The sequence below is a fragment of the Setaria viridis genome, chromosome 1 (assembly GCF_005286985.2).
Source record: "Setaria viridis chromosome 1, Setaria_viridis_v4.0, whole genome shotgun sequence".
In the NCBI taxonomy this organism is placed as follows: domain Eukaryota; kingdom Viridiplantae; phylum Streptophyta; class Magnoliopsida; order Poales; family Poaceae; genus Setaria; species Setaria viridis.
Window position 1 is genome coordinate 8,707,396 of NC_048263.2, and position 23,235 is coordinate 8,730,630.

The window sequence follows — 23,235 nt, forward strand, 5'->3', positions numbered from 1 at the left end:
TTAATAGATTCGTCTCGCCGTTTAGATTCGTCTTATGTAATGGGTTTTGTAAATAGTCTACGTTTAATACTCCTAATTAGTATCTAAACATTCGATGTGACGGGTGCTAAAAATAAGTCAGTGGAAGAAAACGGGGCCTTAGCATTTTCAGGAGTATTCTTTCCTTGCAAAAAGGGAATATTTTACTGTTTATAAAATGGAAAGTGTATCTTTTTGGTTTGGGCTTTTTTTCGTTTTAAGTGTAGCACTCAGCCATGTTTGAGAAAAAAAAAGAAGCAGCAACACATTCCGCAATTGCTAGCACTTTGCCAAAAGCTTGTATGTGCTAGAATCACAAAGCAATTCTTTTATTGACATGAAATCAATCACCAAAACAACAGCATGCACCAGCCTTCAAGTATACACACAAGACAAGATCAATGTCGATACACACAACGTCCTCTCATCTAAGGCTTTACAAACATCTAGGAAGAAAGTATGCGAGTTCCTGCCGCGTGAATTGGCTCATATGAAGCAAACGAATTCCATCTGCGGGCACTGGACAGCCACACCAAGGAATGCTTGCGCTGGAGCATATTCCTGTGGGCTTGTGGCAAATGAACGGATCATCACGGCACCAGGCATCATCTGGTTGAGGCACCGAGGTCACTGCACAAACAGAACAGGCATTTCAGAATTGGTCGAAGCATTGACATCATACATTCATGAACGGAGAGAACTAAAAAAATGAATAGCGATAACATATCTTGGACTTGCAACAAGTTAGGTGGAAGCAAAAGGAAACGGTCGATGTTCATCTCTTAGTACCACAAACAAAAGGAGTTCAAACGTGTGCTCGGAATGTTATAGAACCTTCTGTTGAGTTAGATGGAAGGGCCAGCAACTGAAGTTGCATGGCCTGATTCTTGCAGCTGCTTCAAGGTGGATGCAAGCCAGTCAAGCCCATCGTATAGGCCCTCACCACGGAGTGCGCAGGTCCCCTGTATGTGCCATATTCTGTTCCTGAGATCATGCAATCCCAGTCCTTCGCTAACCTCATCTGTGCTCATCGCACCTCTCTGCACGAAGAAGAAAGGCATCAGTCTGGGAATGTAACTCTATTACTGCTCATTCGAACCTTTCATAAATCTGCAGGCATTCGCAGTTGTGCTAAACTTGCCATTTTTCAATTAGCCATACTGAATTTCAAAGGATTGTTTTCATGGTACTCTAAAAAGCTTCATATGGACACAAGCAGTTTTCATAACAGTTCCTACACAGCATGGTCTACATATTCACTGTTTAATGAAAGTAAAAACCCTGATTTCTCGCTAACATGTAGTACAGGTTAACATCTCAAAAGAAAAGAGTGCAGGTTAAAGTTTGTATTTTACAAGGTAAATTTGACTCGCATAGAATCAATGCAAAAGACATTGGATACCACGCAACCTTGTAAGAGAATTGAATATGCAAAGAAGGAAAGAGTTAAAGAAAGAACATGTAATACAGTCACATAAGCAGTTGATGTGAGAATGCCAGTACAGTAATAAAAAACTACACAAGTAGCAGTTAGCACTCCAAATTCTTGGTTTAACTTACCAGGTCCTGCTTGTTTGCGAATACTAAGATTATGCTGTTTGCCATCAAAGGGTCCTTGATAATAGTCTGGAAGGATAAAAAGAATGCATGTTAATAGGACCTCATATCATCAACAGACATAATTCAAGGTGCCAGGAAGTTCTGTATTGATGGAGATAGTATGAAATAGTAACCTGAAATTCTTGTCTTGCATCTCCAATCCTTTCTCTGTCCAAAGAATCAACGACATAGATCTGCAACAAGTCGAAAGCTGAAACACAAACTTAGCAAGACCACTAAATGCTCTTCATTTATGTTCTTTACACCAGTTTACTAAGTTCAACGATGCAGTTTTCTACAAAATGTGCTTAGATTTGAGACCATGTATGCACATATGCCATGATTTGGAAATTAACTACAATTGGAGATAAACAATGTGCAAAGTTCAAAGCAAGAAGTGAGAAATATTAGAGCTACGAAAGAACCAGACAGACATAATGAAAAGCTAGAACGTATATATAGACTTCCATGTAATAGTCATTACCAGTGCATCAGAATTACTGAGATACATCTTCCACAGCGACCTGAGTTTTTCTTGGCCCCCAACATCCCACACAGTGAATACCACATTCTTATACTGAACTTTCTCCACATTAAAACCTGCAGGGGAGAATTTATGTTACCAGAGGCAACCATTAGATCAATGGATGGAGAAATAAGGTATGCAACAAAGTTGAAAAGAACAAAAGAAAAAAGGAATAAACTCCAGAGCATTATACGAGGTAACATGATTTAGAAGAAAGTGTTTAAAAAACATATTAATATATGAACTGACTGGAAATGGTCTTTTCACCCCATCATCCAAATTGTAAAGACAAAGGTTGACACACCTCACTGATTCAGCATTGTAGATAGATAAGGAAATAAATAATGATACGGGTCACCTACCCACTGTAGGGACTGTTGAAAGAACCTCTCCCATGTGCAGCCTGTACAATATTGTTGTTTTACCAGCTGCATCCAAACCAAGCATCACAACCTTGAAGAAGGTAATCGCACTATTAGTGACAGACTCAGATAACCATTAATAAAAACAGAACTTGATTTAGGATGATGCAATGAGTAAAGACTTTATGTAATGATTCATTAGGTCAAGGTGGATACCTGAAAAGAAGTATATTTAACTAGAATCACAAGATATCTTTTCAGTCCATTTTAGCGATAAGAAAATTAGCTGGGTTGGATTCCAGTACCTGGTAGACCCATCTACTTCTAATGTACATTACTTAATGCTTCCTCAATCCACATCCTCAAAATTCCCACTTCACAGCTCACTGTAAGGATGCTACAGTTTTTTCTTTTATTTTACAACGCAAGAATGAACCAGCGGCCAAGCACCGAATTCAATTGATTTATGCACAACACAGTTGATAACTAGACTAAAAGAGACATCAATCAATTACAGAATCCTAAATAACGGACCCCTGCTCACACGCTACTCCCAACCAAGAACTCGGATCGGAGCTTTGCCATGGAACGGCATCAGCTTGTAACCTATCAAGGCCCAACCCACACGCCCAAATTCTTGTGCAGTGCCAGCCCAAGCAACATTCATATTTCCTCCAGCAGAACAAACACAATACAATCCAAAGTGGGTAACCTAAGATTGCGAGGGTTCGTTCGAGAATCAGACTACACCAGGCATGCCTAGAGGTTCCAAGAACCTACCTACATCTACATGAGCAAGCAAGCAATCAAATCAAAAAATAAAAGGCGGAAGAAAGGACAGGGAGGGTGATATCATTATTACCCGCATCTCCCTGGTGGAGAAGAAGGAATCGAAGAGCTTCCGAATAGCCTGCCCCATCCCCCCGCCGCTTCCTGCCTGCCTGCGGGTGGCGGGCTCTTAGGCAGCTGTTGCCCTCTGCGGCCGGCCGGCTGCTGTTCTCCCTCTCTCCCCCCCGGGATTCCGTCGAACTCGAGAGGAGTGGATCGCGGGAGCCAGGGCTGGCAGAAAGCAGGCACGGTCCGGTCCAGTGGGTGGGTTGGTCTGGTCTGGTTTGGCGAGAGCTGGAGAGAGAGGAGGAGAGGAAGAAGAGATCGGCAGTGGTGTGGTGTTGCCTTCTTGCCTCCTTGGCTTGGCTTGCTGGTGGGTTGGTTGGTCTGGCTTGCCATGAGACTCCCACAGGAAAAGACAACCCACGCGGTTAGAATACTTTGCTTTGCTTAGTGTTTTCTGTCTGTGGATTTGGATTTCTTAAGCCTCACGCCTCTGAATCGAGACTGCCAAGGACATTGTCTCATGTTCAAGAGATTTTTCAAAATTACAGTGATACGGAATGGGTTTATTATAAGTATACTTTGAACTCCTCTTAATTTTGTATGATCCAGCACTTTCCATAATCTAGTTACGCTGCGCGTGGTCCTGTATATACGACGTGGTGGGCTTAACAGGCCGCCACCATGCGGCGCAAGCCAGCCCCGTAAGCGCGCTTAGCAGGCCGCCACCCCGTTTTAGGCCGGCAGGAGCCTGCTAGGCCCAGCCCAGACAGAGTCGCGAAGTTATCCCAAAAAATAAGAAAAACGATACGAAGAATCAGCAATAACCGACGCGCTGCCAGCAGGGGGGTTCCGGCGACGACTGGGCTAGCGGCGGCGCCCTTCCCCACGTCTTCGCCGCGCCCTTCGCCGGCACCAGGCGACGAACACCCACCAGGTATGCCCGCCCCTTCTATTCCTCTCCTGATACGCGAAACGGAGCACCCAAACCCTAATACCGCGGAGCTATTCTTCCTGCCGCGAAGTTACTATTATTGATCCATTCCTTTCCTGTAAGCTATCTGCATCCGGATCCCACCCAGTTACAATATGTGCATGTATTTATATATCTACTAATAACTTCGATTTCTTTGCAAAAAAAAAGAATCGGGTACACCCATGTCCTATGCTGGGTCCGCCCCTGACTGGAGCTCCCAAATGTTTTGTTAATTTGGGCTTCTGAAAATTCGGAGTCTGGGGATACATTGATCTAGGGTTAATGGTTTACTGCACATTTGTGGTTTCCTGACTGCAAAAGCAGATGGGAATGGACTACTACAACATCCTCAAGGTGAATCGCAATGCGACCCTGGAGGACCTCAAGAAGTCGTACCGGCGGCTCGCGAGGACGTGGCATCCCGACAAGAACCCGACTGGAGGTGCCGAGGCTGAGGCAAAGTTCAAGCAGATAACTGAGGCCTATGAGGCAAGTGAAATTTGCACATCAGCTTTCCTTCCAATGTGACGCATTAGGAAGCATATGTCCCCATTTTTGAAAGGAAATGGTAGTTGTTGATCGTTTACTTTTATTTGGGTGGTATGTATGCATATGGAAATCTTTTATTTTTTGTAAATGGAGTTATGTTTCTTTTAATTATAGATGTATCCTCAAAACGCCTCAAGTCCTAATAAGTTTGGCTTTTCTAGTAGTCCAAACATACCATGTATATAGCTATTTCAGACTGAGAATGCGTCACAAATTTTTTGAGCTCAAGTTTGAAGTTACCTGGATCTCCAACTTATGGCTAGATTCCCATTCAGCATTTTAAATCTGCATCTTGGATCTACCAAATGAAACGCATAGCTCATGCTTTTAATTTATTTGCAAAGCTAGAGTATTTTTTAAGAAGAGTCTCCCTCTGCCCCATTTACTTTCATGTCTTCACGCCTTAATTAATATTAATAGGTTTTCACTAAACGAGAGCCACTTGAATCAATTAGTTTCTGATATTAGGGAAAAAAAATCAAATTCGATAAAACAAGTTGATGGTGAAGCTTATGCCAAAAGAAACATATTATGATCCTGCACTTTTCTTAAGTTTCAAAAGTAATTATTCTATCCTGGCATCTTGGAAGTCTAATTCCTAACTTGTAAATACTTTGCTAACATTGGTTTGAAATGGTGAGGTTCGGACTTAGTGTTATGGTAAAGTACCGTTACTGTGAGTTAAAAATGTCCTCTCATAGTCTTCATGTACTTCCAGGAGAGAGTAAAAAGAGCAAAATTGCACTATTCTCTGGATCACTTTCAGCCTAATGTAGAAAAATCAACGTATAAGATTTGTCTCATATTTTCCTCTTTTCAACTGTCTCTATAATGTAAACTCCTTTTCAGGAGCTTTGTTGCTTATTTTCTCTTTTGCTGACCAACTCTAGATGATTAGTGCAGGTATTAAGTGATCCAGAGAAGCGTGCAATTTATGATCAATATGGTGAGGAAGGCTTAAAGGGGATGCCTCCACCTGGCTCACAGAGCCGCTCCTCCACAGCTGCTGGCCCAAGCGGTCCAAGTAATTTCCGGTACAATCCTAGTGACCCAGATGATTTCTTTGCCGAGTTCATGGCAAGCAACAAGACTTATTCTGTCGACCAAGACCGGATGCGATTTCAGCAAAGATCAAATTGGACTTCAGCAAGGAACAGTAGGAGTGAAGCTCCTTCTAGTTCACGGAAGGAGAGTGGTGCTAGTACAAGCCAGGCAGAAAAGCCACTGCCTGTGGAAAAAACATTACCTTGCACTCTTGAAGAGTTGTACAATGGAACAAAAAGGAAAATGAAGATCACTAGGAATGTTGCAAAGCCAGATGGGTATGTTGAATGTCTTTCCTCATATCCCTATAATTCCCTTGTAGTGATATGCTGTTCTTCAATGTGGTGCTTTTCTTCTTTTTTTGCATAAGTGTTTGGATCAATGTGCGAACATTGCAAAACTTAGAAATTTGAACATGCAGAACATGATTTTTCTTCCATACTTAAGATATGCTCTGAATTCTGTTATCTTCCATTTGCATTGCATTATACTGAGTCCAGTATGTTTTCCCCCTTTTTTCCCGCAAGCTGAATGCTATTATGTCTAGATTTGAATAAATCATGAAGGCTGAGATTTGAATCATCGAATGCATATACATGGTGCTTGAGTTGAAAATGTGTCACCGGCACTTATTTTTTGTTTGCATATCGAAGCATGTTTACGGGAGCTTGCAGATATGGAACAGTCTGTCCATTTGGCTCTTTTCAACTTCACATTGGCTGAAATTAGCAGTCATACTCCAATAATATTCATTACTCCGGTCAAATTCTCTGACAACTCCCAAAATGAAATCCTGGAAAAAGTTAATTTGAGCATATGGCTGCAAGGTCATGCTAATGTCTGCCTGAACTCTGATGAGCCTGCTGGCTGGTAATTGCTTGACATGGAAACAGTTTTTGGAGGAAAATCATGCCATTTTGACATCATACTTGGTATACCACTTCTATAAATACTTCTTGCTTCAGTCCTGCGTGCCCACTTTCCTTCTCCAATCATAAGCAATGGGAAGGATAGATAATTGGCTAATGATCCCAACTGTTACTCTTGCTTTTTTTTTACCCCCGAAACAAATACCAACACCAAAATTCCTCTTCGTTTTGTTAATTACACAACAGCATGATTAGCTTGAGATATCTAAATCTATTTGATGTTACATTTACTAAGAAAATAAAGAATTGTGCTGTTTCTCAGACTATTCATCTGAATCTCATCTTGTGCAGAAGAGTGGAAGTTGAAACAGAGATCTTGGCAGTGGAAGTGTTGCCTGGCTGGAAGAAAGGAACCAAGATTACATTTCCGAACAAAGGCGACAAGCTGCATGGCCAGTTGGCACAGGACCTGACCTTCGTCCTTGACTTGAAGCCCCACGATGTGTACATTCTTGATGGGAACAACCTTCTTGTAAAGCAGGAGATCCCTCTGGTGGATGCCCTCGCTGGGACGGCGATAAACCTCAGAACCCTTGATGGCCGGAATCTTCCTGTGAGGGTGGAGGAAGTAGTCCGCCCTGGGTACGAGGTGGTGCTGGAGAATGAAGGCTGGCCGATCAGGAAGGAGCCGGGGAAGAAGGGGAAGCTGGTAATCAAGTTCAATGTGGCCTTTCCAACAAGGTTATCGTTGTCGCAGCGGGCAGCCATCAGGCAAATTATGGCCAGCTAACCAGAGAAGGGAAAGATGAAACAGTGGCTACATTGGCCCTGGAATCTAGATAGATAGTTGGAATTCAGACAGATCCGTGGTTATAATTGCCCGTCGCTAATTGTATCTATTTGCTATGGTTAATTGAATATGACCTAGTTTTTTTTGGGTCTCTATTGGATCAGTGGAAAATGGTGAGGATATTGTAACCTGATTTCCCCCTTCTGAATTTTTGCTTCAGTCTTTTTTTCCCCTTATGTCATGGTTTGTTTCATTGAAATACTGGAAGTCAATTGCAAAGGAAATGACAAGAAAGCAAGAGGAATCATTTGAGCCTTTTTTTTTACTTCCTTGTCTGGCTGATACTATAATGTCAATTATGTAGGATTAATATTTTTGGGAAAATAAAATTTTCATATTCATGCTGTCTCGCAATGAAATTTCTGCAAAATACATCTCCGGGGAATATTCTGATGTTATTACTACGCATTTTGATTTTGAAAAAACGGAAAAAAAAGGTTTATCCAAATATCCAGTCCAAGGGAGGACTTGCTTGCAATTAAATACGGCTGAACCCAAAACCCCCCCGAAACGGCGAAACCCCACCCCACCCGCAGCTCGCCACACCACTTGCCTTTCCTCGCACTGCCGCCGCCGCCTCCAACTCCGGCGCCGGGGAGAGGAGTAGGAGGGGGAACGCGGGGATGGACGGCGGCGCCGACGACGAGTGGGAGGACGCGAGCTTCCTCGACGAGCTCTTCCGCGCCACTGACGAGGCCGTCGCCTCCCGCAACCCTAACCCCACTCCCACTACCACTCCCACGCCCGCCCCCATCTCATACCTCCCCGCCGCCGCTCCCATCTCCTACCTCCCCGCCGCCTCCACCTCCACCTCAGTCTCGTACCTCCCCGCCGCCTCCGCCTCGGTCTCGTACCTCCCCGCCGCGTCGTACCCCTCCCCCGCGCTCCGCTTCTCCCCTCCGCGGGAGCTCACCCAGCGCCCGCCGCTCCCGCGGCCGCCCGCGGCGTCCAGCGATGGGGAGGCAATGGCTATGGTCGGGCGCGGGTTCTCCCCTCCGCGCGAGCTCTCCCAGCGCCCGGCGGCCGAGGAGAGCGACCTCGCGATCATCGCGGAGTCGGGCGGCCGCGTGGCCGCGAAGAGGGAGAGGGAATCGAGGGAGCTCGAGAAGCTCAAGGTGATTCCTCTCGCTGTGTTTGGGAGCCATTCACTTGGCTTGATGCATTTGTGTTCTATTCCTGACGCTTTTGATCTTAACCACTGCAGAGGGAGCTGAGCCGTGCCTCCAAGCAAATCAATGAATTGGTGTGTACCCTGTCTCATCGGCATTAGCTGTATTCTGTATTCCTGTAAATTGTTTGAGCTTTGCATTTGCTCAACCTTGACTTGATTGAAGTTACATTGAGATAAGGACTGATATAGTAAACTGGGGCTTTGGGCAAATTCGTTTTATCAATTGATCGGTGTTGTTTTAGTTAAGTTGTATGATCAGCACAAGGTGATTCCTTGCAATCTTGTATGCAGAAAAATGAATGCTCTGAGCTGAGAAAGGACAGAACAAAGAAAGATCTTCAAATCAAGGCCAAAGAAGTGGAGATTCAAAATATGAAAAAAGCAAATGTGTAAGTACTGCTGGTTTATATACACATAATTTCAGTCATCATGATGCTCACGGTGAGGTAGCAAGTCATGCATTTTGTTTCTGAAGAATTTGAACATGACTACTGTGAAATATTATTTGATTCACATGTATTGTTTTTTTTATCAGTTCCTAGACCGTTGACACTTCCCCCCTTTCTCTTTCTTTTTATTCAGCAGCTTTGCCAGCAAAGATGTTTGCAGCACAGGGATGGATGTTGATCAGTCTTTTCATGCCCCTGCAAATGGGGCTTTGCATGTTGGGGGTTCTTCTTGGGCATCCACCAGGCGAACAGACAAGACAAATGGCAAAGATAATGATGCCAATTCCTTGCAAGTTGATCTGTATATGAAGCAAGGGCATCAAACTGATTTACCTGAGGACATGGAACTGAAGCGACGCACCATGATCGATAATGGTAAGATTTTGAGCTATTTTGCTGCTGATACTTTTTTGTTATCCTCCTGCTTTGAATCTTATTGGCGATTCAACTTGATGAACAGGAATAAGTACTTCTGGAGGATTGTCTCTGGAGGTAACACCCCTAGTTTTTTTGCATCCTACTATGTCATATTCTGCTGGAAATTTGCATGATATCTTCTGTGTGTTGTAGGAAAATACCCATTTTGAACCAAGAAGCACTATGTGCAAGGAAATTAAGGCGATAGGAGTCCAGACGGATAGTACCTCTGACAGTGGACATCTTGAATGCAACAAAATATCGGTTGCGCGTATCTCTGGCAATCTACGTGCAATCTGGGGGGTGCCAACTAACAGTTTATCAAGGAGGAATTTGATATCAAAGATCATTGTTTCTTGTTCAGAAGAATTTTTGTCACTTCTCCAATGTACCAGATTGACAGAGAACTGTAAAACTTCTTGTGAAGCAAGCCCCTCCATGAATGAAGCTATTTCCCAAGTATATGACATGTTCATTAAGGTGAGTGTTATGTAAAAAGCACCTTTTTGTTGCATTTTGCACTGACATGCAATTCCCAATCTTTTTTGCCCCCTCATTTCTATGCCGGGGCTGGTATAAAACTTGTTTTCAGCCACAATATGTCCTAAATTGCATGAGTATTTCAATTCGATATATGATGGTTGCCGCATGTGTCTTCTGCATTTGAAGTCTACATTGTGCATTTTAATCAAGTCATTTAAGTTGACTAATATGGCCAATTTATCTGCAGATGAATAATGAGAAGATACCAATACAGACTTTCCTTGAAGCAGTGCTAAATCTCTGTGTTTTTGATAATGTAAGATCTCGAGACTCCGAGTTTCTTCCCCTTTTTCCCATAGCAATATTTTATCTTGCCATTTCTATTATTGCTTAACTACCACTTATGGATATGTGATTTGCTTCCTCACTGGTACGGAGAAATAGCAGCACTTAAGTGTGATCTTGTACTAATTTCTTCAAGACTGATACATGACAGAATTGATTTGTTCACATGTATTTTTTAACTAACAATATAAACTAGGAGTGGTCCTAATTTGCTATTGAGTTTTTGTGATTATGCTGGAAGGAAAATGATGTTTCTAATGCGAATACTGATGAACAGCAATTTCATTTCTACTAAGTTCCAGTTTAAACATGTACCTTATTGTGAAGAGTGATGACCCTAGCGAGCATAGATCAGTAGGAACTAACAATGAATGAAGTAATCTTCACAAAAGCTATTTATAACCCTTTCTGCAGCAAGTACTGAAGCAATGCTGTACCTTTTAGCTTGTTGATTTATTTGTGAATAATAAAAGAATCAGCAGTTAATTTATTTAGACTTGGGAAAATGCTAGTAGTAATAGCAAAATGATTCCACCATCAGTTTTGAACATCAATAGTAGCTTCATTCATCACTGTTGGCTTTTGTTGGGTCCATCATGGCATCCATCACCTCATCATATATACTTAGGGAGTTGGAACAATAACGATGAAATAATACACTTAATTTTGTCCTGCACATTGCTGTAATGGTTTGGCTATATAAATCAGTTTATCTTTCACCTTTCCTATGGATTGTGGCTCAACTGATGCTGTCAAATTTTTTTTATCACATAAGTCCTTTTGCTTTGTTTTATATGCTATTTATTTTCACCTTCTCGTTTCAGGCTGCTATAGTCAGTAGAACTTTGAGGATATTGCTCAGTATATTGCAACACTTGCTGAATTATGGAACCAAGTCTAGTGAAAGGTATACTCATCAATGGAATACATTTCTAGTTGCCATAATAGCTGCATTTTACAATTGAAATAAATATGGGGCTTAGGTTTATCACTGGACTCAAACAGTAATCAATTGTCCATATATCAGATGAAGCAAAACAAACTGTTTTTGTTCCTTTTAACTAAGATCCAAGTTTTTTTTCTTTCTCAAATTCGATTTCAACTTGGATATTTTACCCTGACTCTGAGCTGTAAAGTGATTTGTAGTGCTTCAAATGATATCTGTTGGTCTGCTACTATTTTGCTTTGTCGATCTGTAAACCATGCATCTCGTTCTGCTTCAGTTTTTCTATTTTTTAGGGGTTGAAATGGTGATGTGGTTTCTAAATGTGATGAACTGGGCATTTTTTTCTATATTCAAAATGTTGCTACTTAAGTGGCCTGCATAATTGTACTATACTTTTTGTTGTTTACAATTGTAGGTTCCCATGCTTATGAACTTTAATTTGATTTTTCTCAGTGTACCCTCAGGAACAATGTTTCTGTTGAACCATATGTCAACATAAACTTGGAGAACAGTCACAAAGACAGTTCCGCTTTGCTGAGCCTTATGGATGCAGAAAATCTATTGAGACAGCATAATATGTCTCTTCCTTTTACTTTCTGGAGTTCAGTCTTCACTGTAATGCTTCAAGTTGCGGTCAAGTACTCAGAAGAAACAATTCGAACTGATGCATTATCCATAATGATTCTCATTTTAAGAACAACAGATCCCAAAGAGGAACGCCACAGGTAAACAAGCATCTGAGTAGTGTTTCCTTTTTTAGTTGGTCACAAGGTTGGATGCTAATGATATAATGTTGCTACTTTCAGATTCGGATTTACTTCTGTAATAACAAGATTGCATCTGCTATTGCAGAAAGAAAATGGATTGCTTGTAAAGAAGCATTCTGTGCGTCTACTTTTCTTGCTTTTGAATTGTAAGTTCTCGTGCTCATATGTTTCATTTCTTCCCACTAGCTTTAGAACAGAAGATACTAGCTTTAGAAAGTTTTACGGCATGTACTTTAGGACCTCTAATAGAAGACAGCACATGGAGTATCGTTCCATTCCCTAGTTTTTAGACATGCCTGGGAAACTTAAATGTTTCAGGCATTCCTACACTTGAGTTAATTGTGTACCAAAAGCTCATCTTCCCCTAGGGGACTCCCCATCCCTCCATTCCTCATAAGCATAACGGGAATTGGTTCTGGTATCTCTATTTCAAGCTCTTATTTTTAATGTCTAGATGGAAAAGGCATGATTTTGGCGTTTCTAGTGTAAACTGTAGTTACCCGGTGTTTCTGTCCCATCCCTTCCTTTGAAATGCTTATGTAGCAGTTACGTTCAGTTGTTGTGGAATTGGTTTAATGGAGGTTTCTGGTTAAACAATTTGTTTTCCACTTCGAATATATCTTGTTGTGCTTGTTGAACAGTGCATGCCTTTTATCCTTGCAATTGCAACCTAATTCCTGTTTCTGGTAGGCCCAGTGATGTTGAAGTTGCTGTGTAGTGGAGGCAAAGATGGCAGTGAACAGATGGAATCAGAAGGGTGTGAAAATGATAGGTTGAAGTTGCTGCGTATTGGAGGCAAAGATGGTTCTGAACAGATGGAATCAGAAGGGTGTCAAAATGATGGATCACAAGTCATAAGCTCAGTTCTAGTGGATTTATCTGAGTGTTTGTCCTGTGGGACAACTTGTTCTCTGGTATGCTACTTCTTAAGTTTTTCAGGCTGCAAATCCGCATTTAGAAATATTTAGCTAGAGTCTATTCTGTGATATCGGAACCCTTCAAGACTAGACCAAATGGATTAAACATAGTGATTGTTTTTCACCTACCATCGTTAAAGAAAAAGCATTGTATAGTGTTCCCAAGGGTCTAGCTAGAGACAATTCAGATTCAGCATAGCTTCCTAACTTGTCATTTCACTTTACTTCATAGCCGAACAATTAAGATTTTATTTTTCAGGAAATTGAGCTTTGCCGGCTTGTTATCGTTCTGTTAGCATATATTGCTTCCAGTGGCAAATTGGGATATGAGGTGCTTTTAGGTCCAGTGAGTGCCCGTGGTGCCAATTTCTTGGAGCTAATAATGCAAGTCCTTGCATCCCAAATGCAATTTGAAACACAGGAGTTACTGAAAGAAAGGTACTCTCAAACTTTTTCCGTCCCAGTCTTGTGCATTACTAGCTTGCTGGATCATACTGTGATTTTGGAAATAGCAAGTAGTGCATGGATATAGAGCAGTGGCAATGAATGAATGCTAACCATCTAAGCTCAGTGCAATCTGCACCTTCCTGTTGGCAACTATCTATCTTAACCTGCACCGCTTTCAGTTGCCCTTAAGAACCTGTGTTTGTTATACAAGTACTAATGTGAAAATGGTTTCTGCAGGTGTCTGCTGATGAGAGAGGCTCTTATCCTTCTGAACCGGCTGGCATCACATGCAAACTTTTCAAAACCAACTTTGGAAGTGCTGACACGCAGTAAGCTTTGTGCAACCTTGACAATTGATGTCGCGAACCGGTTACCCCATACCCAGATGGCAAACGATCTTGCTGAGCTGGCCCAGAAGTTCAGGTCGCGAGTATATGCTTTCCTGGAGGAGAAACCCTTGACAATTGAATATTGACGGGTCCAATCCGAGCGCTTCTCACAGGAGTTTGAGGTATCCAGGAGCAGCGGAATTCATCAGTTGACCGCTCCAAATCCCTGGGTAGCTAGGAATTTGGATTGGATAGTACCACGGAAACCGGGGGGGGGGGGGGGGGGGGGGGGGGGGGGGGATGATTTTGATCGGGAAGTTTAGTTTATTTATTTCTTATACTAACCCTAGGATCTATTTCTGGGTTGGGTTGGACTGGCTTGGCTGGGGCGAGTAGATACCTTTTGGTTGGTGGTGTACAGAGGCAGCTTCCTCGCCATTTTGGGGTAGAGAGAATGTAGTGGCACTACGGCACGGCAATGCCCATGGAAATGTATATCAGATTCATTTGGACATCATATGGCGTTGGCCATCGCAGGTTTAATGGCATTTTCAACTTCTCTCTTGACCTGGAATCCTGGACAATGTTTGAATGCTGCCCGGATGGATTTTGTCCTTGATTTACCTCGTTGGGAGACGGAAGTGGAACGGTGACTGGTTCTGGCACTGGTTTTCATGCGCAATTCAGGAAGAGCCCGTGGACTCTGGCCTGTGCTGTTACTTTTTTTTTTCGTTTTTATTTGAACTCTGCCACAGATCGCAATACCACATAAATATCCAAGTCCCGCTCAAAACCATCCAGGTGTAGACGAGGTTTTGCTCTTTTTTTATTAAAAAAAAAGTGTAGACGAGGTAGCCTTTTTTTTATAAAAAAAGTGTAGACTAGGTTAGCCCTTTTAAATCTCACTTACGAGTCATGCATGAGCTACACTTTTCGAACCAGCGGAGGGCCTCATCAGTCGCCATTTAGTGCACAAGAGAGGATATTTCTAAATCATCAGTAGCCATTTAGTTGCCCTAAACAAAAATCAGATTGGCCTGATCTACGGAATTGCCTCATCATATTTACAAAACCATGATCCATTCTACTACACTTCAGTGGAAAAATCTTCGCCGACACCGTGCTGATCCCATCTCCTCGTACTCTGATTTTGTGACGCACATTGATTCGAAATCAGGGCTGGAGGCCAAAATGGATCCACCTCTCCAGACACCAAGAATTGGGCTAGACAAAGTAAAAGTGTGCGATAATGGCATTAGTATACATAAATGGGCAACGGAGACAAAAAAAAAAATCTTTTTTTTCTTCTTCTTAGATCAGAGAGAGAGACAGCCGGGCATACTTCTCTTGACGAGTTATCTTCACCTGGTAGTCATCAGGGACAAGAGGCCGAAGTTCCCTCTCCCTGTAATACATCACAAAAAGTCACCTTGAAATACAAAAAAGAACAAGTTTATCTGACAGCCCCTCCACAGCTCACTGTATAGTGTGTGTAATGTTAAAGAAACTACTTACAATCTTTCAGCAAATCTGGGGAACAATGTGCTTCCACCTGTCAAGATGATGCTGGAAACAACCCAAACAGATGTGAACTCATATGAATAGCATATTCAAAGATCAAGAGGGGTGCAGATATACATCCAAATAAATTATACCTCTCGAAAAGCACAGGTTGAAGATATGGATGGCATGCTTGTACAGCACGAACTATACACTCAGCAAGCCCAGCTTGATTTATACCTATAAATCAAGCAGCAGAGATTAGTCTGGCAACAATGAGCAGCTTGCAGACATGCTAACCTAGCAGAGTCTATTTGTTATGAACCTCTTAGATTCTATGCCTTGCCAATATCATGGGGAAAAAATAATAGAAGTGAACTTCACCAAGCATTTAAGAAACTAGTGTGCAGAAGAAAATTGAAAAAAAATATATAAATCTCTTGTGTTCTTTTCCTGGCCAACGTTAACGAAAAAACAATGATAGAAGTGAAATTCAGTAAGCAGATGCAAACTAAAGAGGACATGAATTAGCAGGTCAATGGAACTGCTGGTCCTTCGTCACTGGCAAGGATTGTTATCCAAGTAGCTATTGAGCTTAGATATATTACTGGTGTTGCAATTATCTATATTTACAGGGAAAATCTTCCCCATCAGAAAATCCTTGTGTTTTGCACTGACTTTTAGGGAAAAAACTGGAAAGAAGAAAGGTATAAAACTGATATGATGCCTAACAAAATTCGGAAGGACAAAATGACGGAACACATTTAAAATCTGAAGAACGAAAGTATACAGGATGTTTAACATTGACACTAACCAAGGTCAATTGGATGAAAAAGCATCTCCGGGACAAGGAACCTCTCATTTGTCAATACAAATTCCTACAAAGATAAAATCTTCATTAATGATACCAAAAGAATGTAAGGAATATAACTGAGACCAAGGATGTTACATTTTGACTTAATTCTGGCTTTTTACGATCCTCAAACTTATTTGTCTCCAAGCCATGGTCCTTTCTATCTGATTCTTCATTGAGAGGCAGAGAGCAGTATCTAAGTGCATCATCCATGTCCTTGACAAACCCTTTCTTGTATGTTATACCATCAGGGAGAATGTAAGAACATCTAAAAGGGTTGTCCTTGAAAGATAACCTGCCAAGCAATTGCAAAGCAAGCTGCTAAGATAACTGAGTACTAATAAAAATCCCTTAGTTTCCTAAACTGATTAGTAGAGTTCCAATTTCCAGGCAATGATTTTACACTGTTTAACATGTTTTCAACATAATAAAGCACTTGAAGGGAACATGTGTTACAAACAAATCTAAAATCCAATATGCTATATACTTCTGAAAGCATATCCTCAGTAACATTTTTCTAGCATGGTTGGACAGCATCTCTTAGCATTCTAACTCAAATGTGCTTTATGAACACATTCAAACAACAATATGGAGAAAACATAACCCAAGTATAGGATGATTCCAAAAATATAATCCAGTGTGCTTAATTATTTATTTGTTTGTTTCACAGAGAGAAATTTTGCATTCTTTAAATTCAAATTTAAAGTCTTTCATGCTTTGCATGCCTGTTGTGATTCTTCAGCTGAAGATGCTAGCTCACTCTCTCCCACACACAAACATGCACACACAGCACCTTTTGTTCTGGAAGCTAACATATTCAGTTCCAGAAGTACTAGGCTATCAGTAGATGCAGTTAAATTGGTTACACAGGTCACTCTAAAATTTTCAAACGCTACATGCTCTTAGATGCCTTTGAACATAAAGGTCACTGTTCAACCCTCAAATTTTATCGGAAATTCTATTGCACTTTAACCCTGAACAGACAAAAAGAAGAATTGAAAATATGATATGTACATGACAGATAATGAAGGCAGCAGACCTGGCAAGGCGCAGATCACCAGGGACATCAAGGGAGACAAAGCATAGCTTTTCCTTTGCATCATCAATGAGAAGAGTTTCATCCATGACATTAAGCGAACGGTATGAGACAAGCTCCTTGAGATAGTTTGTAAGGGCCTTGCCACCAAGGTCCATACGCCGCACACCATAGTTTAGAGTAAAATTCTGAAGCACAGGGGATGCATGTGTGAAAGAGAAGCCACAGTCAACAACAAGGCTGCACTGGGCACGAAAGAGCGTTGGTTGGCGGCTAGCTTCATAAAGGTGGACAAGGGAAGGAGCATCTGCAACACACAGAGACTTGAACCCAAATTCCTCGAACACCAGCTCGTCAGTTGCATGCTGCAGAGCGGGAGGGTTGAACATGGGTTCCACCAGTAACAAGGATGAGTTGTTAGGATCCACCTTCAGCAAGTTGCGTACAACCCGCTCCCAGACCTCCCTCTGAACCTCAGTATTGATAAGATAGCCACGGTCAATGGGGCGCTTCAGTGTCATGCCAGTCACGTCGACATCGTCCGCCTGCAGCTGGTCAGCCACAAGCCATTTCTTGGTGTTGCCACCAGGGGGTTTGGCCATACAGTTGGGCACCACAGCAATCGGCTCCTGATCCCCGCCAAAGCCAGCCTTGAGAAGGCCACCCCCATTATCTATCACCACCACACCTGATCCACCAGTCATTGTATATCCCTCTCTTCTCCTAGTCCAGCCTCTTCTGAGGGAGAGGAACCCCAAGATGTCTGTTCAAATTTATGAGGTGTCCTGTACACAAATGAAGAAGATGCAAATATACATGATGGAAATGTTAAATTGCACAAAACCAAAGAATGGTAGACTGCAATACACAGTTCAGCAACAGACACGATAGAGGCACAAATACAAGTAGGGTGAAGGTTGGTCAGTCTGGATTAGATTGAACAAGTAACGTAGTACGTGCAACATTGGATCTAGAAGCTAGATTAGACAGCTATACCAAGTGAAACATGTAGCGATAGGTAGGGGCGGACCGAGCACAGGGCATGGGCGTACATTTTTGCATACAAATAGATTAGACTAGGTTTTGGTGTGCTCCGTTTCGCACAGAAGGAAGGGAAGAGAAGCGGCGGGCATACCTCGTGGGTGCTCGTCGCCGGCAAAGGGCCCCGCGAAGACGTGGCGAGTGGCGCCGCCGCTGGCCCAGTCGTCGCCGCCTGGAATGGAAGACCAAGAGAGGAGAGCAGCAGAAGAGAGAAGGGGACGGGGGAAAGAAGGGTGAACCCGCTGGACTAGTTGGGCTAGTTGGGCCATATCTGTTGGGCTAGTTGGGCCAACGTATCGGGAGGGAGTATCTCACGCTGTATCGGCAGCGTATCGTGAATTATTTTTTATTTTATTTTTAAACCGTATTTTTCTGATACGTGCATCGCGGCGTGATTACACATATTAAAAAACTACAGGAAATACAAAGTAATTCAAGGAAAGCAGTGATTGGCATATATGCATATGCCGTTAGAAATATATTAGCCAGCTGAGGTAGAACTGCATACACAATTTTCTCCTATTTTCTGTTCGATATTTGTTCGAGAAAATAAATGGCAATGCCGTGTTACAACAATCCTGGGCTAAACAGGTCAAGACTCGTTGCCAGGCTGGGCATCGGAATCAGGCTGCTTCTGGTGGCCGCTGCCATCGCCGTCGTTCTGCTCATTCATATCAGGAATCGAATCGCCGGTTGCCCCCAGCTTTTCCTGCAAATATCATACAAGCATTGAGGCCTAAATCTATTGCAGAAAATAACCTGTCTGAAAGAATCACAATCAGAGCAATATGCAGAATAAGAATAACTCGAGGCATTGCAACATGCAAATTGTTATTTTCTGTTACAGGTGTAACTGCATAATTGAGCTACCATGACTAAGCATACGAGATGTTGATAATACAAAGATAGCAAATGAACGATCAGGAACAATCTACCTTGAGGGAAGCATTCTGTGAAAGTAGCTGTTCGTACTCCTTTCTAATCCGTTCAAGCTCTGCCCTAAGCGAGGAGTTTTCCGACCTTAAAGATTCAGCACGTTGCCCAAGCTCCTCGCACTCAGCCTGGAATATGATCACGAAAGCATTTAACAAAATTCTCTTAGAAGATAATATTAATGTAGAAGGATGTCAGCATGCACTTTGCACAATACCTGCTTGCGCAGCCGGGACCTGCGTGCTGATTCTCGATTAGACTGCTTTCGTTTCTGCTTCTTGAGTTCCCTTTCATCCTGAATGTTGCCATGGTACAATCACAGTTTGCAGTCATTAACTTTCGCTATAAATAATATTCTACACACAAAAGCGCTAACCAAGTAAAGCAGCACAGAAGCATGGTATCCTTATTAGTATATTATGTTTACCACACACAAAGAAAAAATAAGATTGAGCATTTCAAAAGATGATCCCCATAACTCATCCACCAACCACAAATTTAAAAATCAGTGTGAAGACCCTATAGCTTGCTGCTAGCTATTCTCTTGTTGTTTACTAAGTTTAAAGGACGGTGTTCAGAGGAACCCAGGAAATTTTTAGCTGAACATGGAAAATGGAAACAACAGGGCATCAAATAGTTTCTCTGGAATTGTTACTACAAAATGGTTATCTAGAATAGCACTATCAACACAGTGAATATAAAAAAAACAGTATTTGGTTCTACAAAGCAAGAAATACTGTACCAACTAAACAAGACATATCCTCAAAGATCAAGATTTAAGTATAATCATTATACTTCATAAAGATAAGCAAATACATGTCGATGGACTGTACCCATTGATCTCCTCGGGCTGAACCAGCAGTTGCTTTGCCCTGCGTTGCAGGGATAGCTGCAGAACCGGGAGCAGCCCAGTAGTCCATTCCAATATTCAAGTTAGCTGTGGAGCCAGGAACTCCAACCATCGCACCCGGTTGTATTGGAATCATCGACATGCTTTGATTTAACATTCCCTGTGATGCTGAATAAGATATGCCATTCTGTGAACTGCCTGCATATTGACAGAATACACCCATCATCTTATGAAAATAGATATGCAATTCTATTAGTCTTTATCATGAAAAAGAAACAAGTCCTCAGATGCCTACCGTCTTCCTTTCCATCATTGTCCTTTGAGTGTGAATCCTATTACAGCAAAATTACTCAGACGTCTGAAAGAAGTGTTATGATAAGAAAGAATAAGAACCACAAATCAATCTCACATTTTGGGAATTGGCATCACTTCCTTCACTTTCACTCTCACTTCCACTCTCACTGCAGATAAAAAAGTTGGGTGATTAGGTTGTGTGTTAACTAAAGAAATTTGTTGACTTATACATGACTAACAAATAAAAACCTGTGGGAGGTAATCCCATTGGCAGATGGAGCAGATGTTCTGCCAGGCTCACTTTTCCCTGAAATTATTACCAGAAGCCTAATTTTAATTTCCATGCTCCAATTGACCTTGATAGTTGATACTGAAGTGTTGACCTTGGACAAGACTCACCATTCATTTCTGGAGCACTTGGCGCAGCTCCCTAGAAGATATATTTCAGGATTACATGAAACAATGATGAGCAAAAAGGGGACAGACAGTTGGTTACTTACAGGAGTTTCAGCATGTCCATTTGTTGGCATAGGATAATGACTAAATGGATGCATACCCTGCATTAGTTATTCATTAGCACAAAATGCATCAGCAAAACAGGATAAAATGGTGCGTGTACAAAGCGGATTTGTTAGGCATAAAAGTGCATACAGGTGTTGTAGAGGGATGGGCATATACTGTTCCAGGTGGATACATCACATAAGGTGATTGTGGTGTCCCGTAAGGTGGCACCATGGGCTGCAATTATGGAAAATTGACTTTGATTCACAAACAAAAATCAAATGTCTTGCACTATAAACATATTAATACAGATTGACAACAACAGTAGAGATTGACGGAGAAGAGAGGGAGTGGGGATGGGGGTAGCACAAAGTTACAGATGTAGAGGTCACCTGAGCTCCCCACATGTATGGATGAGCCTGTGGATTTGCAGCGACAGTAGGGGGGAAGAACCCATGTGGTGGCATTGCTGAGTAGGCCTACCAATATTTTTGACAAGCAGGAGGTAAAGGAAAGGAAAATTATTTGATAAAAATAAAAGGTACTGAAAAGGAAAATATTAGTCTTTCTTTATTAGTATAAGGGAACACTTTGTATGGAATAACCTGAAAGCTGGGCCATTCAGGGTAAACTGAAGCTGTTGCACCAGACGTAGTGGCTGGAGGTTGATCCTGAGAACAGACAGGTAAGAAACACACAAGGAAGGGTAAGCAAGCATATTATGTATTCACAGTAGAAACATGGGGGTTGTGTTTTGACTTAGATAGATATTTCCTTTTGCCAGTGGAAGGATCTAGCCTATGTAAATAAAACAGGATATGGCAGAACATACTGCAGTTAGTGCAGTCCGTGGCATTATTAAAATGCTACTTAGAAAAATCTATACAATTCCACACTGTAACTTTGATACCAAGAATATATTAGCATAGAAGGCATTGACTTAAAATAGTTCTTCAGCTACATAATCTGAAAAAACTAGAATGTGTACTTCTATGCATTAGTCCACAAAAGCACCAATTCATATGACTTGTTTGGCATGTTTCCCTAATTTGGGTGCAGCACAATCACACATATTCGATATAATCATCCGAGCCAGTAAGTACCATAAGATTATTGCACTAGCAAAAAAAAAAAACCCTTTAGGAAACTAGAGAAAAAATTAAACACTGAAAATGCCATTTCAAAAGGTCAAAGTGTTTATTACTTGTTCTGATGCCTTTGGAGCCTTGGAGGGTGTGCTAGGTTCATTGCTACCCATGACCAAGAATGCTTCTGGCCAATCAGCTTTCCCAATCACTTAACAGCAACCGGAATACCAACAACTCATGAACTGAATATATGGAAGAATTTCCTGTTGAAACCAAAAGAAGCAAGCATTGTCAAGCAAGATGCAAAAAGATCTATTAAAAAATATAAATGGCACGACGGAAGACATAGAGGAAAGCGAAAGGTCTCAAAATGTTGCAAGTACAAATTTCCCGTTCGTGTCCAATTGGACGGTAAGAAGATACACAAATGGAGTCGAAGAAGTTCGCACTAGATGTATAAATTTCGAGCATTCCGCACGCATTTTACTCATCAGAAACCAAATCGAACATGAAACACAAACGAACTTTTGTCGAGCCCATGTTCCCTGGTCAATGAAGCTGGAAACGAAATCACTTGTACGCTGTTTTCTTACCCACTTAATACCACGATTATAAAAACAAAATCCGATAAATAGCAGAAACCCGCACCAACAAATTCACAATGGCTAAGCTATTATCGTAGCATAAGCACGTAGATAGAATGCAAGCGAAGCGTCAAACGCAGCCGGTCGTATCACTCCGCTCACTTTATTTCAAAAAATAAAAACACTCCTCTCACCAGTCCCAGGCCCGTCGACGGGGAGAAGCTCGCCGGAGCGGACAGGGCAGAAGCCGCAATCGATGACCGCCACCCCCCCCCCCCCCCCCCGCGCGCGTCTCGCAGCCACCCGCGGCTCTCGTAGCAGAGGTCACCCGCAAATGCAGCGGCGGCGGGCTCCGGCGGGGCGATGGGTTTGGAATTGGAAGGCGGGGAGGAGGGAGGAGGAGCCCGACGAGGCCGCGACGATGAGAGGAGGAGGAAGAAGCGATGGCGTGGCGCCGTGGACCCGGTTCTCGGTGGACCGTATGGGCCGCCTCCAACCGTGCGTGCGTGGGGCCCACGAAGGGCGATGATGATTGGGGGCATGGGCCTCCGTGGATATATCGTGAGCCAGAAGCCGCGCCGATTGGTAGGTGGATGGATGGGATAGGGCCTGGCTGGCCCACCTGGGGCGACGCAGCAAGAAACCGGCAGCCATCTTCGC

At 42.3% G+C, this 23,235-nt stretch overlaps 5 protein-coding genes across 7 annotated transcripts; 2 read left to right on the forward strand and 3 right to left on the reverse strand.

Moving 5' to 3' along the window:
* Positions 1 to 323: 323 nt before the first annotated feature.
* Positions 324 to 3,726, reverse strand: LOC117859453 (uncharacterized). Its single transcript, XM_034742607.2, has 7 exons — positions 3,368 to 3,726; positions 2,506 to 2,596; positions 2,102 to 2,217; positions 1,752 to 1,811; positions 1,579 to 1,644; positions 853 to 1,058; positions 324 to 648 (listed from the first exon to the last, which is right to left on the reverse strand). The coding sequence occupies exons 1-6, from the start codon at positions 3,422 to 3,424 to the stop codon at positions 864 to 866; spliced, it is 585 nt and encodes a 194-aa protein (XP_034598498.1). The 5' UTR covers positions 3,425 to 3,726; the 3' UTR covers positions 324 to 648; positions 853 to 863.
* A 389-nt stretch (positions 3,727 to 4,115) lies between these two features.
* LOC117859437 (uncharacterized) lies at positions 4,116 to 7,889 on the forward strand. The gene is made up of 4 exons (XM_034742606.2): positions 4,116 to 4,273; positions 4,637 to 4,801; positions 5,765 to 6,183; positions 7,126 to 7,889. Exons 2-4 carry the CDS (start codon positions 4,637 to 4,639, stop codon positions 7,562 to 7,564), a joined length of 1,023 nt encoding a protein of 340 aa, XP_034598497.1. The 5' UTR covers positions 4,116 to 4,273; the 3' UTR covers positions 7,565 to 7,889.
* A 245-nt stretch (positions 7,890 to 8,134) lies between these two features.
* Positions 8,135 to 14,160, forward strand: LOC117859401 (protein SENSITIVE TO UV 2). 3 transcript variants are annotated; one of them, XM_034742604.2, is made up of 13 exons: positions 8,138 to 8,739; positions 8,829 to 8,867; positions 9,087 to 9,184; positions 9,381 to 9,619; positions 9,705 to 9,736; positions 9,815 to 10,141; positions 10,392 to 10,460; positions 11,314 to 11,396; positions 11,900 to 12,160; positions 12,242 to 12,348; positions 12,893 to 13,116; positions 13,379 to 13,557; positions 13,804 to 14,160. In XM_034742604.2, exons 1-13 carry the CDS (start codon positions 8,248 to 8,250, stop codon positions 14,039 to 14,041), a joined length of 2,388 nt encoding a protein of 795 aa, XP_034598495.1. In that variant the 5' UTR covers positions 8,138 to 8,247; the 3' UTR covers positions 14,042 to 14,160. The 3 variants fall into 3 exon arrangements, with proteins under 3 accessions (XP_034598496.1, XP_034598495.1, XP_034598494.1); XM_034742603.2 differs by having other exon boundaries at positions 8,139 to 8,739; positions 9,378 to 9,619; XM_034742605.2 differs by lacking the exons at positions 13,379 to 13,557; positions 13,804 to 14,160 and having other exon boundaries at positions 8,135 to 8,739; positions 9,378 to 9,619; positions 12,288 to 12,348; positions 12,893 to 13,033.
* Positions 14,161 to 14,859: 699 nt separating this feature from the next.
* Positions 14,860 to 18,577, reverse strand: LOC117859469 (actin-related protein 6). The gene is made up of 8 exons (XM_034742608.2): positions 18,420 to 18,577; positions 17,288 to 18,069; positions 16,345 to 16,543; positions 16,210 to 16,273; positions 15,551 to 15,635; positions 15,411 to 15,461; positions 15,238 to 15,300; positions 14,860 to 15,119 (listed from the first exon to the last, which is right to left on the reverse strand). The coding sequence occupies exons 2-8, from the start codon at positions 17,986 to 17,988 to the stop codon at positions 14,990 to 14,992; spliced, it is 1,293 nt and encodes a 430-aa protein (XP_034598499.1). The 5' UTR covers positions 17,989 to 18,069; positions 18,420 to 18,577; the 3' UTR covers positions 14,860 to 14,989.
* Positions 18,578 to 18,757: 180 nt separating this feature from the next.
* Positions 18,758 to 23,052, reverse strand: LOC117859485 (transcription factor HBP-1a). The gene is made up of 14 exons (XM_034742609.2): positions 22,770 to 23,052; positions 22,108 to 22,254; positions 21,509 to 21,574; positions 21,296 to 21,382; positions 21,054 to 21,140; positions 20,903 to 20,959; positions 20,802 to 20,832; positions 20,652 to 20,709; positions 20,518 to 20,569; positions 20,404 to 20,440; positions 20,092 to 20,306; positions 19,476 to 19,553; positions 19,261 to 19,386; positions 18,758 to 19,034 (listed from the first exon to the last, which is right to left on the reverse strand). The coding sequence occupies exons 2-14, from the start codon at positions 22,159 to 22,161 to the stop codon at positions 18,918 to 18,920; spliced, it is 1,065 nt and encodes a 354-aa protein (XP_034598500.1). The 5' UTR covers positions 22,162 to 22,254; positions 22,770 to 23,052; the 3' UTR covers positions 18,758 to 18,917.
* Between the last annotated feature and the right edge of the window lie 183 nt (positions 23,053 to 23,235).